At 41.9% G+C, this 16,295-nt stretch overlaps 5 protein-coding genes across 5 annotated transcripts; 3 read left to right on the top strand and 2 right to left on the bottom strand.

Moving 5' to 3' along the window:
• Window positions 1-4,390: 4,390 nt before the first annotated feature.
• Window positions 4,391-5,701, bottom strand: K460DRAFT_412090 (uncharacterized protein). The gene is made up of 2 exons (XM_040937517.1): window positions 4,734-5,701; window positions 4,391-4,684 (listed from the first exon to the last, which is right to left on the bottom strand). Exons 1-2 carry the CDS (start codon window positions 5,572-5,574, stop codon window positions 4,668-4,670), a joined length of 858 nt encoding a protein of 285 aa, XP_040792939.1. The 5' UTR covers window positions 5,575-5,701; the 3' UTR covers window positions 4,391-4,667.
• An 879-nt stretch (window positions 5,702-6,580) lies between these two features.
• K460DRAFT_327171 (uncharacterized protein) lies at window positions 6,581-9,045 on the bottom strand. The gene has a single exon (XM_040930652.1). It carries the CDS (start codon window positions 8,695-8,697, stop codon window positions 6,664-6,666), a length of 2,034 nt encoding a protein of 677 aa, XP_040792938.1. The 5' UTR covers window positions 8,698-9,045; the 3' UTR covers window positions 6,581-6,663.
• A 673-nt stretch (window positions 9,046-9,718) lies between these two features.
• Window positions 9,719-10,460, top strand: K460DRAFT_361174 (uncharacterized protein). The gene has a single exon (XM_040932406.1). It carries the CDS (start codon window positions 9,957-9,959, stop codon window positions 10,158-10,160), a length of 204 nt encoding a protein of 67 aa, XP_040792937.1. The 5' UTR covers window positions 9,719-9,956; the 3' UTR covers window positions 10,161-10,460.
• Window positions 10,234-11,378, top strand: K460DRAFT_361173 (uncharacterized protein). Its single transcript, XM_040932405.1, has 3 exons — window positions 10,234-10,464; window positions 10,514-10,611; window positions 10,662-11,378. The coding sequence occupies exons 1-3, from the start codon at window positions 10,338-10,340 to the stop codon at window positions 10,893-10,895; spliced, it is 459 nt and encodes a 152-aa protein (XP_040792936.1). The 5' UTR covers window positions 10,234-10,337; the 3' UTR covers window positions 10,896-11,378.
• An 810-nt stretch (window positions 11,379-12,188) lies between these two features.
• Window positions 12,189-16,265, top strand: K460DRAFT_327164 (ankyrin). Its single transcript, XM_040930651.1, has 3 exons — window positions 12,189-12,513; window positions 12,559-12,773; window positions 12,830-16,265. Exons 1-3 carry the CDS (start codon window positions 12,383-12,385, stop codon window positions 15,919-15,921), a joined length of 3,438 nt encoding a protein of 1,145 aa, XP_040792935.1. The 5' UTR covers window positions 12,189-12,382; the 3' UTR covers window positions 15,922-16,265.
• The last annotated feature ends 30 nt before the right edge of the window (window positions 16,266-16,295 follow it).

Raw genomic sequence — 16,295 nt, 5'->3', positions numbered from 1 at the left:
AAATTAGGTTGCCTGTTAGTAATTAAATATATAAAAATAAAATAAAATAATAGTAAAAATAAAAAGTAGCGTATTTAAATATTATTAGCATGCTATTTTTCTAAACTATATTAATAGTACTAGTATATATACTAGTAATAAGTTTAGTCTTTTTAAAAAGCAGTTTTAGTATTATTAATAATAATAGTTAGTCTAAGCAATGCGCGTAAAGTTTTATATATATATTACTTTTTATACTTACTTTATAAAGTTTTTATTATTAAAAAATTTATTTATAAAAGCAGATAGCGCAAAAAAATAGCTATTAAAAATAAATATAATATTATTATTGCTATTGCTGTTATCGTCGCTATTTAAGTTAAGTACTATATTTAGTACTTAAATAAGTTTTTATAGTATATAGTTATTAATATACTAATTATAAAAATAAATATTATTTATATTAATTATATTATTAATGCAAGCTATAAAGATGCGCCTAATTTATTTAATATTAAAGTACTAAACTTAGCAAATATTTTTGCTATTTATATATAAAAAATATATAATATATTTTTATAAAAAATAAAACTTTTATTAAGCAGTAATAGTAATGCAGAATTTAAAAGGCGTAGTAATATAAATTTATACTTTTTATATATTATTTTTACTAAAATTAAGTTTCTTGCTATAAAAAGCTTTATAAAAAAATTTTTTATTTTATAGCACTTTTATAAAAATTTAGTTTTTTTTATTAACAGCTTTTTGTATAGTATATATTTAAAAGCTTTTTAGTAAAGTAGTACTGCGCAGTATTTCTTTAGTACAGTTAATAATAAATTTAGTTATATTAAAAAAAAGTGCAAAGTTTTTAATTATAGCTAAAGTATATTTATATATAATCTAATAAAAGTGCTTAATTGCGCTAATTATATAGTAAGCGTATAAAATACTAAATTTAATAGTAATACTTTTACTATTGCAAAAAGCTTAAATAAAATATTATAAAAATTTATTATTATATTGCATGTAAATAATAAGTTTACTATATTTTATAAATATATATATAATAAGCGTAGTAAAAAGCTTTATAATTTTATTTTTAGTAATAAATAAAATAACTTAAGTAAATTAAGTAGTATTATTAATAAAAAATAGTATATACTTCTTGCCTTTTAGGCCTAGGATAAAGTATAATTTTTATATATTTATAGTAATAAATTGCTTAAATTTCTTATAATAATAGCAAGCTAAATTATAAAAAATTTTATAAAAGGCGCAAGTAGTATAGTAAATAAAATAAATATTTTTAATTTTAGCTTTAATTTATATATTTATAATTTTAAATTTTTTACTTACTTTAAGTAGTATCTGCATACTATTAAAACTTAAGTAACTAAAATAATAATACTTTAATTAAATTAAATTATTAAAATTAATAGTAGTAGCAGCAATAGGAAGCGTAGATAAGTACTAAAACTAAAATATATAAATATTTGCTTAAAAATAAAGCAAAGTATATATAAATTTTACTTTATTATTTTTTTTATATATTTTTATAGCAGTGCCTGTAACTATAATAATAAAGTTTAATTATATAAAAAGTAATAGAAATAGCAGGTTGCAGTATACCTAAAAAGTATATTATATATTATATAGTTTAAAAATAGTAAATTTACTATATAAATTAGTAATAATAAATTTAATATTGCTTATACTAATAATATTAAATTAAGATTTTTGTTTGCATTTTTTAATAGTTTCCTTATAAAGCTTAAGCTTAAAAAAAAAAAAAAATTATTAATAATATAATAAAAAGCACTATTATTACAAATCTAATAATTAGAAAAAATTAGTAGTATTAAAACTATATATACAGTTTATATAAATAATTTATTAATTCTATTTAAATTTTATATATTTTAGCTATTGCTATTTACAACAGCCTTTCTTGCACTTATTTTTAGCCTATATTTATAGTTTTATTGCGTATTAGATATAAAAAAGTAATTAAAAGTAAAATATATATATTTAAAATTTAAAATATAAAAAAAATTAAAATTAAAGTTATTAATTACTATTGCGATTATGCGCTTAAGATAGAAATTATTAATAATAGTAAAATTAAAATTATAATTTTTACTTACATTTTTAATATTTAATATTTTTAGTATTTTATTACTTTTTGTAACAGGTAGCTTTAATATATTTAAATTTACTATATTTAGTACATTTAAAAGTATTAGGCTTACTAATATAGTAATAAGTTTTAATAATATAATTAGTATAATTATAGTAACTGTATATAAGGCTATTGCTTATATTACAGTTACTATTTTTATTATTATTATTATTTTTGCTTTTTTTATTGCTATTGCTCTTACTATTGCTATTAGTATAAGTATTACTAGTAGTATTATTAAATTTATTTTTAGTAATATTTTAAGCATTTTTATAATTATTAGCGTACTTAGTAATAAAATTTTAGTAGTTTACTTAAGTTTTTTAAGTAATAACTTTCTTTTTAAAGTAAAAAAAATTCTAAATTTTAATAAAAATATAATACTGTTATAGAAGAAAGATTTTATTAATTTTATAAATTAGAATAGTATAAGTAAAAAAGCTTTTAGTAGTATTAATATTTTTATAATAGTATTTAAAATTAGCAAAAAGTAGGCAAATAGCAGAAAAATTTATAAGTATAAAAGCGTCTAGCTTTGCTTTAATACAGTAAATAATAACTAAATTTAAAGTTTAATACATTTTAGTAATATTAGCCTAAGCTATACAAAGTTTTTTTTTTTATTTATTATTAAATTTGTTTTAAACATAGTCCTTTATAGTATTTTTAAAAAAATAAAAAGTAATAAGTAACTTTTTATAATACTTATTATAAAATTAAAGCTTAAGCTTATAAATTTTAAGCTTAGCTTTATACTTAAATTAAATAGTATTATTATTATTACTAGGCAAAGTAATAATACTAAAAAAAAAGTATTAACTTTTAAAAAGCAGTATTATAGCTTTAAATACAATTTTAGTATATAAAAAAATAAGCTTAATAAGTTTAAAGTACTAAATTGCAAAATTATTATAGTAATTAAGTAAGTTTTATTAAGTAGTAACTTTCTTAAAAGCGCGCTCCTATTTATAAAAGTTATTAAAATTAATTAATTTAATAAAATTTTTATTAAGCGCTTATTTAATATTAATTATAAGTAAAAACATATTTAATATTATACTATACTTAATATAGTAGTGCTTTAGTAAGTTAAATAGACGCAGTAGTTTTTAAAAAATATAATAATTAAGCAATTTAAATAAGTTAATATAAATACTATAGTTTTAAAATTAATTTTATAATTAAAAAGTAACTAATATAGTCGCGCGATAGTAGCGCAAAAAAAGTATAATTTATTATAGCTAAACTGCGCGCAAGTGCGCAAAAAAGCTTATAATTTATAAAATTAAAAAAAAATAATTATATTAATATAAATTTATATATAAAAGGAAGCTATATTTATATATAAAAGGGAGTAAAACTAGAGTAAGCTAGTCTGTATGTAGACTAGCGTGTTAAGCACATAATAAATCACGTGTTGGGAATCTAAACCAACATTCCTTAGTACATGCCCCCACTTATTTTCCCCGTGGCGTGGCGGGACAAAGAACACCCTTCTCCACCCAGCCAAGCTATCATTATACTCCCTTAGTCTAGAATCCAGCCACGCAATCCAAGCCTTAGAAATCACTCGCTCTTTGTCTGCTTTTCATGCGTATACTATGTACTATTCTAGGTGTTACTCTATCTTTCTCCGAGACAAAGATTCATTTCTTGCGTCTTCCTGGCCGGTGGAGGAAGGCACGAAAGGTGGAGAGGAAGAAGAAGAAAGAAAGAAGGAAGTTACCGAGATGATGACATACTCCCGATCAAGCGTCCTGGCCGAGATGGCTTTCTTCGGTCCCGATGAGAGGGCCATGTACTGACCGTGACAAAGAGTATTTGCCACGGGCGGTGCGTGGCTGACGCGTAGGTATGTGTGCTATGGGATTGTGCACTGTTTTCTGTGAAATGTGGGTAACAGAATGTAGGTAGATTACGTGGCGAGTTGGTGTATATGTCTTGTCTTTGAGTATTATTAGAGTTGCATTTGCATTTTCCCTTCTTCAGTGGCGAGTGAGCAAATATAGAGATAAAAGTTCAGCCTATCATCGGAGAAAATGCGTAATAATATATTAGTTTCAGACTGTACCTTTATCTGTCAGCGTCGCAGTGTAGGTCAGCTCAGCATCAAATTTGAAAAGGTTTGAGCCTCTGTATTGGAGAGGAGTGGGCGAAGTCCGTTACTCGGGTGTATGTGCATGGTTGTATTAGACCAAAGGAGTGAGTTCTACTTTGGAACCAATGTTAGGAGGGAATGTTTTCATTGTTATTTCGACATGCCCAGGGCGTGAGGTGTACTAGGGACTATGAATACTATCAAGGATGATGTCAGATTTTGAAGGCGTACAAATGGAACAGAGTAAAACAAAGTAACAGTGAACATTTCCGCTGCGTTTAATAGCAGATTCAGGTACGTGTCATCGGTCAATGCATCGAACATTCCAACTCATCTACCTCGTAGGAACACCCCAGCCCTTTCTAAGCAGTCGAAAGGCATCCACTACGCCCCTGTCCATCCTGTGCTCTACCGTGGATCCGGATCTACAAATATCAGTATACCTAGCCCCATCTAGCGCATGAAAAGACTTACGTTGCTCGTCCTCTTTCAAAATCAACTCCATATACGGTTTCTGCCCGATGACCTCACACAAGATCCGCCTTCGATCTGAAGATTTATTGAAAACTTCAAGCTCCAGCCGAGCGATATCAAACCCCGAAAAATACGCCATAATCTTACCAATCATGAGCTGGCCCTGGTCGAACAGCCCCGACTTGTCATCGTAATACAACGCGCGACTGTAACCTGAGATGCGTAGACGCGGGATAGTGGTGTGCTTCTTCGCTATAGCCTTGGCCAGCAGATGCAGATCCTTGCCTGCAATAATTTCATCCATGTATCGGTTAGGATCCTCGTACATGGCTAAACTGTGGATGTGTAACGTCATGTCGTTGGATATCTTCGAGACATCGATGAGATTGGCGGACGGGTTACGCGGCCGCTCGGCTAGTGGAGTGCCGTCCCAGAACCACTCGGCCTTGCGAGTGTACTGCTCGAGTGCTTCCTGGAGCAGCTGCTTATTTGACAACAGCGACTGGGGATACCGGCCGTCGAGCCGCTCGAGGACCCCGTAGCGGGGGCCGCAAAGACCCATCTTATAGGACCCTTCGTAGCGTAGTTGGAGCGCACCCTGGCCGCAAGGCGTGTTTGAGGCGTTTAAACATGGATCTGCTTGCCAATAGTGGTGGTATATGGAATCTCGGATCTCACGTGGAAGATCGAAGAAGGAAGTCTTGCGTGCTTTGCCGACTTTGTGAGCGTTACGTGTTTGGGTGGGATCAGTTGGGATGATTGGTTTCGAATCGACACCTTGATGCGAGTCGTCGTCAATTATATCCTCTAACAATAGTCCTTCAGCTTGAGAATTGACCATCTCTTTCTTATAGTGTTAGACTCTTATCGAATATCGTTGTCTTCGTTGATGTTTGTGAGCAAATAAATGAAGAAACAAATCTGTGTAAAAATAAACCAAACTTAAGAATTAGCTTGGGCTTGAATCTTGAAATGATCTCTTCGACTTGACCTTATACACGTGTGATGCCTAACATCGAGGGGTTATCGCTGGCCTGTGCACGACGCTTAGAGCCAAATCCATCTTAGCGCTCTTCCCCAGCCACATATCTCCACAACTTCTGCACTGCCACCAAAAACAATACGAGGCGAATTTCCTCCTGTGGCGATACATTTGCGAACCTGATATTGCCAGGCTTCAGCACTTCTCAATTGAAGCATTTCCATGCCACGTTCTGGCGGGGCTGAAGTAACATCGGCGGATTCCTGCACCGTCTATGAACTGGTTTGACTCAGGCTTGGGACGACCCTAACAACTGCGCCGTATGCGGGATCTGGGGTGTAGAAGTACACACTCCCCTGCGCTTCAAGCAACGTGGGAAGACGGTGTCATTGCAGAGATGTCTAAGTTGTAAAAGAAAGGGTCAAGGATCGTTAGGCCGGCGACGGTAACGTGGAGACAACTTGGATGAGGATAGCGGCTCAGCTCTCGGGCCTTGGCTCCTCGTTTGCCATATCGTATGGTATGTTCTGTCATTCCGTCCAAATCCGAATGGTTATCACATTTTTAATGTTATTGCTATCATGATTGACCAAGTAGTCAAGGCGGAGGAGCACTACATCGGGAAGAGTTTCAAAGGATGCTCCGAAGCGACTGCCTAATTGGGCGACACCGAGCCATGGCGCAATCACTGGGTAATTTAGACCACATTTCTCCTCCATCACCCCTCCATTACACCTTACCTCTCGCTTTCCATTGCAAACTTCCTAAGAGGCATCGTAGACGTTTTCGATTCTCGCCTGGTTATATTCACACAACCTGCTAGTCGAATGAATACGTTGTCTCTACTAGAAGTGGTCACTTTATTATTATTATTATTATATAAATTGCATCTATTCTCTATGAATCGTTTCTCATCTACTCATTCGTCGTTTTCTATTCTTAATCCATCTATACATGGATCCACCTACCCATCCAGGTGTCGACAACCTGCTTGGCCTCGTCGACCAAGCCCATATCCAACAACAGCTGGGTAGTGCCCCGCACCGCTGAATCGAGGGCTGAGAAAATCCAAGCGTGCGTATAAGAAGTATGTTCGCCCACAAAGATGGTTTTGTACTCGGTCTCATAGTATGCGGGGAGATACAGGTCTTGCTGGCCGACCACTGGATCCGCCCAAGCACCAGCCTGATGCTCGTCCAACTCCCAGCACTGGCGATCAAAAGCACCAGTGAATTCCTCAGCAGCAATATCGCCGTGGACCTCAACCATCGCACGTTGTACCAGAGCAACGTGATCAGCAGTGCTGAGAGCGCCAAGCGAGCGAGCAATTGTACCACTTGCGTAAGAGGCAAGGATGACGCCAGGTCCGGTCGAATTGATCTTGTATGCAGGGTAGCAGACAGAGCCGATGCCTGGGATGTCAACTGCACCACAGCCGCCAATGATGGGTGGGGATAGCTTTTCCCAGAACCGTGTCTTGTAGTGTAGAGAGACTTTGCACGACTGCTGGTAGTTCATGGTACTGATGGCACGAGATAAGAGCGAGGAATACTTCGGAAGACTCCAAAGTCTAACCTTGGAAAATGGTACCGCAACAACAGCGTAGTCGTACTTCTCGCTTTGCGGCTCCATCACAAAGGGGTCTTGGCGCCACTCAACCGAGACCTTCCCTGTGTCGTTATCATGCTTCAGGCCAGTTACTTTGCGACCGAGCGTCAGGCGACTCTGAACGTGAGGGAGGAATGCACGAGGAAGCGACTCTAAACCCTTATCGATCGTGCGCCAAGTTGTTGCCCCAAAGTATGTAGTATCATACTCCCATATAGGGCCGTCGGCGTTTCCAGTCATAAAGTCGACCACGTCAGCGCTTGCGTTGAGTGCATATCGGAGGTAAGCAGCTTCAGACCAGTGGAAAAGACCCTTGTCTACAGCCGCTTTGTGGGCCTTATAGATGTTGGTTGAGATGTTGCGTAGGACCTCAGGTGTGACGCCGATGAACTCCTCGTAGGCCTCCTCGGCATGCTCCTGAGCCTCTGGATCAGGCCCTTTCGCACTTGGCAGTGTGTATAGAGTTCTGTTGGCCTTGATTTGAGCAGCGCTAGGAATGCGTCCGTTCGGGAGGCGGTAGCCGTTGGAGTTGGCAGGTACATTGGCGCTGCTCTGGATCCAAGGAATGAAGTTGACGGCCAGGGCACTGTCGTTGCCATTCATCTGGTTCAAAACATCTGCCAACTGGAAGACCATCTTGTGATCTTGGATGTCCAGTGTTTCGTTTGTGTCTGTGTATTTGGTCGACACAGGGAAACGCATTGGCCCCATTTCCTGGTACTGGTATTGATCTGGCGTACTACCGGCAAGATATTTCGTTCGGATGCGACCGCCGATGCGCTGCGAGGACTCTGTGATATGCCAATCATGAATGCCTACAGAATCGAGCAGGAGACTGGTCAGGAGACCCGACATTCCTCCTCCAATGATGGCGATCTTCTTGCTCTTTGCAACAGCAACGTACGACGCGTTGTTCTGCTTGGCTTGCATATATGCGACACCATCGAACCACGGTCCCATCATATCAGCAATCTTCGATATCTCCTCCCTCTTCCTTGGCTGATGCTTGACAGAGACTGGTGCTGAGCGTCCGATGAGTGCTGGGCCCGAGTAGGCGTGTAGGCAACCTCCATGGACAGCATTATCTGGGACAATCCAAACGAAACGCTCTGGTCGATCCGTCCGCTTGATCCAGTGTGACGCAACCTCGTGATGTCTCTCATGATGGCCGGCCATGTCGCAATTTCCATATACCACCCGGACCTCTCCCTCGAAGTCATCGTCGCCGTAGCCAATGTGGATGTTGTGTACAGAATCGGTGGCGACCGTCAAAGGTTTAAAGAAGAGAAGGTCAGAGCGGGGGATGACTGGGCTTGACAGAGCTCCGCTGGCTAATGATAGCACCGCCGAGGAGGCTGTGAGAAAGTCCCTCATCTTGATTGATGAGACGAAGTAAGTACTGGGAAGATGAAAATTCTGAAGAGGAAGAAAGACTTGTCTTCAAATACCTGCCGCCACCGAAATCTTCTCCGAAGCTTTACAACTATTTTCCATTCGTGTTGGTCACATCACCGTGTTATCATCTAGGGCGTAGTAAGGCGTGTAGGGCGCACATGAGCAGGCCTTCAACTCCCGGATAATCCTGGCCATCGCATACCCGCGCCCATGAAGCGGGCCAGGCGACGCATGACATTGCGATAAGAAGATTTGTGAGTCGATGTACGCGACGTCAAGGAATTTCCGCAAAGAATGGGGTCCACGACGAGTGCAAATGCCCGTATTCATGTGACCCGCAGTATGCTTTCGAAGCGATGTGCAGTAGTAGCAAGCCACTACGAATCATAGTGTGGAGTTGGATTTACCGAAGGAGATCGGCAATCATCCCTCGGAGACAGCGCGAGAGATAATGACTACAACGTAGAACGGTGTCAGCTTCGGAACCCGACTCTCGAGAAGGCCCTAGCCTGGAAGTGCCGAACTTCACAATAGCACGCCGACTCTGAGCCACAATGCTCTATGTCCATGGTATGTAAGCACCTTGATCACGGAGATGTAACTAGCGTACACCGAACCTTCTGCTGAATAACGAGTCAGCTCTCGAAGCGACGTGTGATTTATCGATTGCCCCATACCGAAGGTAGTTTACCGATCACACTAGGTTGCACAGCGTTCCGAGCATGTGCGACGCCATGTGCATGTCTACTTCCGGGGAGGCAGACTCACACCGTGCCCGCAAATCTGAGAAGGGAGCCGAGTAAAACGTAGTAGCCTAATTCTGCGTGTGGAGACATCGCTGGCTTAGGCGCACGTCAACAAATTGGGTCGCGATACGCAAGCCATGATCTACGCGAGTGGATACTTGATATCGATAAGACCCCATAGCTGGCCCTATTCCCCGGTTCTTATCTCAACTCCAGCCTTCCTTTATCTCTACTTACGTCAGAATGTCAGCCGGCTTCGCGACGCAGCGCGTTTACAAGTGCGAGACATTTATAACAAGTCTCGGCGCCCAGGCTCAACGTTCCCTCGTGTGGTTTTCCTCGCTTGTAGCTCCATTCGCCTGGGTCCACTTCGCAACAAGCTATACCTCCTTCCTTTCTCGGCCAGCTGGAGATACTTGTCAGTTCTTCATCCCACGAGATAGGCTTCACCGCTATAGCATGGCCCTGCCATCTTGAGGATAGCGGGGTAGAATGGGCTCCTCGATAGAAATATCGGTCCTTGGGGCCGACGGCCGACTGGAGACAATTACGAAAGAACCAGACGGTATCACTCAAGAGTGGGAATCAATAGCCGCGGGAGATCTACGGAACTCTATCATGTTCCTCAGCAGTATCGGCACACTGGCTTTACCTGGTACATGGAATCTCGCAGCTCTTGGACTGCGCGGCATCTGACGCAAGGCAAGCGGCGAACTTAGACCGGATAAGATTGCCACAAAGTCGCAGCGATGAGTTATGGTGGCCGAATCTATAAGAGTGATGGCCACCCGGTCATGCTTGTATCATCCAACCAGCAAAGCTCAAACCCTGACCACCTTTGCTCCTAAGCCGTTCTAGCCCATTCTAGTCACCATGGTTTCGATCACCTCTCTTCTCACCAGCTTCCTTGTGGTTGCTGGCGTTGTCATTGCCAAACCGACGCCCAAGCTCGCTAAGCAGCCCGTAGTCACATACCTCGGCACTCAAGGTCCTATTTTGAGTATGCTGCATGAATCTCATCGAACGGAGTATCTCTGACCTGGACACAGCAAGTGGAGCATCGACAACCAAGGGCATAGTCTATACCTCTGGAACGGTTCCCTCCTTCAATGGATCAACTGTCGCGGGCGGTATTGGACCACAGACGGTACATAAACTAATTGCTTTTTGCTTCTTTCACATACTCACGCGAAGCAGGCGCAAGTTATCAAGAACATCGCTGCCGTCCTTGAGGAGGCTGGTACATCATGGGACTATGTCATGAAAACCACTGTCTTCCTTGCCAACATGTCCGACTACACTGCGATGAACGAGGTTTACGCTGCCATGCTCCCCACTCCCAAGCCGGCGCGGACCGCCGTTCAGGTTGGCAAGCTACCTGGCAACTTCTTGATCGAGATTGAGGCTATTGCTGCAATTCCCGACTCATGAGGTGCGCCTGTAGAGAAGAGAAAAGAGCTGGGTATAAAAAGACCTGTCAAAGTGACGAGGGATTATGGCTGGACGACTTCAATACGAAAACCTCTACATGATGCGAATGAATGATGATCAACTTCTACTTTATTTTCAGGATATCACGTGGCGCTCTTCTGTTCCACCCTTTTCTCGCTCTCAAGTTCTCCCTTTGCTTGAGCCCGGGAGTCCTTCACAATGAGTTGCATCAAAGGCCAAACGTCAGGGGCAACCATCGATGATTCATCCCGACGCCAACACTGGTAAAGAATTTACCATGCTTTTCTCAGAGCCTGTTGTTCTCTCTTAACCAACTTCTCTCTTACTGTTCCGAATTTATTCTCGCTTACACCGATATATGTGCAGTGTAATGGATGAACTCAGTACCCAACTCTGCAATCGCCTTTCATCCTTTTTAATGGCCTCGAAATGAAGCGACGCGGTCGAGGGGTATTATGGCTGTACGCACTATCGAGATGTGTTCGTGTTGCTGCAGCACTACTAGGGAAGGCTGACGTTGGAGGTTTCGGTGCACTGGTAGGACAGCTTCGGAACGGGTTAGCATTGGCCCTACTCCCCGAAACAAAAGGTGGTAATACTTTGGATTTGACGCATACGGTGGTGTTTGTACAGATTGAACAGCAACAAAACCGTCGGTGGACAGCTCACGAGCAGCGTGATCAGCGCTATTATGCTTTCTGGGTTGAGTGGCATTGTCGGCAATAACACTAACAGTTGTAGAAGGGGTGTAGCTACTACTAGTGTTGCAAGCGGAGGTCGAAAAGGTCATATGCCACAAGAGAAAGCGATCATAGTTCCAAGGACATAAGTAGTCAGCTGTACGCTTCCTGATATATGCACTATCAGGCAGGTACTGTATTGTCTGGAAAACACCCTAGAATTGAAGATTTTGGAAACGGCGAATGAAATGCTGAGAGCTGCATCACTTAAATTTGACTGGCCATGACTTTTCGTTACGCTATTTGGGAGACGACGAGGCTAGCAGAGTGTGAAACCCAAAATGCACAGATTTTGGCCACCGCCAATGACATGAGTTGCGGGGAACGAGATTTTGGCTCCAGCTAATGACTTGGAGGTCCGGTGAGGCGTGTGCTGATCACGCTGCAGAGCCTCAGCAGGCTGAGACGTGGGCGCCGCATGCATAAAGATTCTGGACACAGCCAATCGCGTGATAGGGGCTGAGCGAGCCAAGCCAAGCCTTCGTCCTCCGCGCTCAGGTGTCCTTTTTTCCTTCTTCCCTTCCATTTTATTCTTGCTCAACTAGTCTTCCTAACACTGATTTCTTCTAATCCACGTACTCATATCTTCTCAATATATTAACAGTGCGTCTTGCACACCCACTCACTGGTGGTTCCCGTAACACTACTTGGCAAGGCTACATAATTCGGCATTGAAGTTAACAACTTCCACCTCAACACCGAGCTTGTTAGGCGATTCTAACGAAAATGCCTAAGCGGCGGGCGGAAGACGATGAGTGGGATCTCCATCGAGATGACATTGTTCAGCTGTACATCAACGAAGATCGCCCTCAAGCTGAGGTCATGAATGAACCAGCTGCGCGAGGCTTTAGAAGAACGTATGTGTCTTGAAGATGGATGAGATCGAGGCTAATGTTCTGCAGCAAGGCACAATGGGAACGCAAGTTGAAGAAATGGGGCCTTGCGAAGAACGCCACCAAGGACGAATGGAAGTTTATAGTTGGTCGATTACGAGAGCGGGAGGCCCAGAACAAATTATCATCGGTGATTGTCCGCGGTATCACCCTGCCGGAGTCTAGGATCAAGAAACAAAGAAGGATACATGATCATCATACCACATTCGAGCGCATTGCAAGAGGCAAGTCATGGATGGTAGTACCACTTTATGAAAACAGCATCTGACTATTTACCAAGATCTGAAACCTCTCAACCGACTTCCAACACCACCTGGTGTTTCCATATCTACCCCGAAGCCGCCCCAATCTCCAGGATTCGAAACTCTACCACAAGACCGTATCACAATAAGGCAGCCTGGGTCTCTGCTAGTTGGCTCCGCCTCATTCGTGCAAATACGCGATTCGCCTTGGCTGCAATTCTTAAGTTCAATCAAATCTTCTCTCACCGCCCATACGAGCGAGCATTCCAACTCACCTTGCCAGTTGGCAAATTATGGTGCTTCTGAAAGACTAGACGTTTACATTCCCAAGGAAGTCACTGAGAGTCCCGGCGCTCAGTTTGCGCATGGTGGCATCGTACTCGCTCAGTACCTCGATTTCGAAACCCGTCTCCACCCGATATTCTTCGATCAAAGACCATACATACCCAGAGATCAGAGCGGAGTTATCAATGTGGAATTCAATGACTCATATGACCTCATTGAAGTTAATTCTTACTTGGATACTCTGAAGTTAATTGTTGGTGCCATTGCAAACAACTTTGGAACAGAATCGATGGCACGACTTGTGTCTGAGCTCGCAAGGTCCAGATCTGCCACATCCATCCTGCAACGTCTGCTCCGTCAAGAGCTTGTCGTGGTGAAGGCTTGCGCAGAGAAGCTCTTGATACCTGCGGTGCAGCAAAGGGACCTCTATCTTGTTCGAATCCTTGTTGACTCTGGAGTGGACATCAATGTTCGTGCATGTACAAGAAAGTCTTTCCATCCGGTTACTGCTCTTCAGTGCGCCGTTGAGGTGAAGGACGAAAGAATTCTCGAACTCTTGCTTGCTAGAGACAATGCTGACTGGGCTGCGCATCTCTATCACTACAGGTACGAATGTTATGCTGATATCAAAGCAATAAACAATACGAAAGGCACCATTGTAGATGTTGCTGTGATAATGGGAGAAGGTAATATACTAAAGAGGCTACTAGCTATTGCGCGAGACGAGCCGAAAGTGTCATTGCGTACTCTACACCGTGCAGTACTACAAGGTCGTCTCGATTTTATCGACATGCTTATCGAGATTCGTCCCGAGCTTTTGGTGGAAGCGATGGAAGTCCCTTGGATTCTCCTCGAGGCAGCCGCGACATGTGAAGGGACTGCTGTGTTTGAAGCTTTGGTTAGCCAAGGCTTAGATGCGGAAGATGTTGATGAGTTGGGTAGAGGCAGTGCGCTTGCATCAGCTTCTGCACATGGTAATGAACGCCTTGTACACCATCTGATAGCGGCCGGCGCCGAGCTCTCGGGAACAGCCTTCGGATCCGGAGCACCAATACATGCGGACAACTCTCAATACTTCTCCAAATGGAAGCTTAGAGACTTATATGGAATGGCTGCACTGCATGCGGCTGTGTATAACGACAAAAAAGACCTCGTGAGTTTGCTCTTAAGCCACGGCGCCGATCCGAACCAATCCTGTCGGGTATACCCTATTCAGCTTGCGGCATGGAACGGAAATGAAGCGATCGTCAAGTTATTGATCAAAAGTCATGCCGATGTCAAGGCCACACCACACGAAGTAGAAGACGGTTACTACTTCAGGGATGGCTCATTAAACTTCGCATGCGGAGACGCTACGCGCACGGCCATCCGCCTTGCATTTGAGAAAGGCCATTTGGGCGTTGTTGATGTATTATACAAAGCCGGTGGCAGCCTTCCACCCTGCGATCCGGATAACCCCTTTTACGCTTACGAAAGCCCTTTCGATATTATCAGATGGCAGAAAACGCGGATAGTGCGGGACACGTACAACACAAACCAGGAGTGGGACCCCCTGGCGATTGCTATAGAGAAGCAAAATAGCAAATTTCTAACTGGTGTGATACGAAGAGGATATATAAGATCGCCTATGACGACCATCCATTTGTGTCGCTGTATTTTGATACACGGGATCGATTTTACGCAAAAGCTGATGCAGCAAGATCTACTCACCTTGGACATTGCTGTTTGTCCAATGGTGCTGTACGCTGCCACATGTAAAGGGGAGGAGGTATTTGCGAGCAGACTCGTCACCAAGCTGATGACAACACTTGGCCATAAGGAATTCATTCAACATCATGGCCCTACAGCACTCAAGTTGGCGGTGATGGCATCTCAACTGGCCCTTGGTCGCATGTTTTTGAAAGCCGGAATTAATCCTTACGAATCTGAAGTTGATCTGCACGATGAGGATTCGTGGAGGTTAGATCGTTGCGGGGATTTCCCCAATGATGATGATGACTTCACCTATGATGGTGACAACTACCCTACAGCATTTCAAACAGCTTGTTGCTTCGCATCTACAACATTTATTGAAATGTTTCTGGTGTTGCATGAAGAAACGGCCGATCCTGAGCAGTATGCTTACCAAAAACGCCATCTCAGTGCAGCTTACATCCGCGCAATTTGTTCAGGAGATGAAGACTTGGAGAATATGATACTACGAACCGGACTCGTCATCAGGGACGTAGAAAAGACTCTTGGATTCGAATATATTGATCGACATCTACGCGTAGGGCTTCGGTATGCCTTCAAACTGAAAGCATACAATGTTGCAGAACGGCTTCTCAGCATTGGAGCAAACCCCAACAGAGCGGAGGACTCTGATCAAACCTGTAAGAAGTATTCTGATAGAACGGTTCTTCAGTACGCAGCGCGTGATAATGAAGCTGGATTAGTCAGAAAGCTTTTAGAAAAAGGCGCACAAGTGAACGCAAAACCGGTCGCAGGTTATGGTGCGACAGCGCTTCAATTTGCAGCAATAAACGGCAACTTCGAGATCTGCAACATTCTTTTAACGGCAGGTGCAGAGATCAACGCCTGTCCAGCTGAAATTGAAGGACGAACTGCGATTGAAGGTGCTGCTGAGCACGGACGACTGGACATGACACACTACTTACTTGAGTTAGGGGCAGATATACGAGGCCGGACAAGCAGAAACTACCGAAGGACTGTGTATAGAGCTTGGAAAAATGGACATTATACTCTTGTTCGTATGTTACAGGACTGGAAGATGCAGAATTACGGCTCCGAGGACTGCGAAGATGTCCAGACGATCCTGGACACTATCACAGGCGATGAGCTTTAATTTTGCGACTGAGGCGGCAAAACAGTGGTACAGACGTAAATACTCACAACTACACTGAATCAAATGACGACACCGGAAGCGAAATTACTGATGACTGATCACACTTTGCCAAAACCATATGAGCCTGCAGCAAATAGCGATTGTGGAGTCATGGTAGGAATTGGGTGATTTCGGTAGAACATGATAGTAGAACACTAACTTCTAGCTTACATTATAACCTACTATCTATTCTGTACTCATTTGACAAACCTTTAATGAAGTGTCTCACAGTCAGTTGCTTACTCGGCCAATAGTGCAATGACAATAGACCTCTGCATCGCGAATAGTTTTCCCCTCACTTATCGTTCTTCCCTAAGAGTCCTCACGCTGAAGTG

The sequence above is a fragment of the Cucurbitaria berberidis genome, assembly GCF_010015615.1.
Source record: "Cucurbitaria berberidis CBS 394.84 unplaced genomic scaffold K460scaffold_1, whole genome shotgun sequence".
Lineage (NCBI taxonomy): Eukaryota > Fungi > Ascomycota > Dothideomycetes > Pleosporales > Cucurbitariaceae > Cucurbitaria > Cucurbitaria berberidis.
The sequence above is the reverse complement of the archived record's forward strand: the minus strand, read 5'-3'. Positions and strand labels throughout refer to the sequence as shown.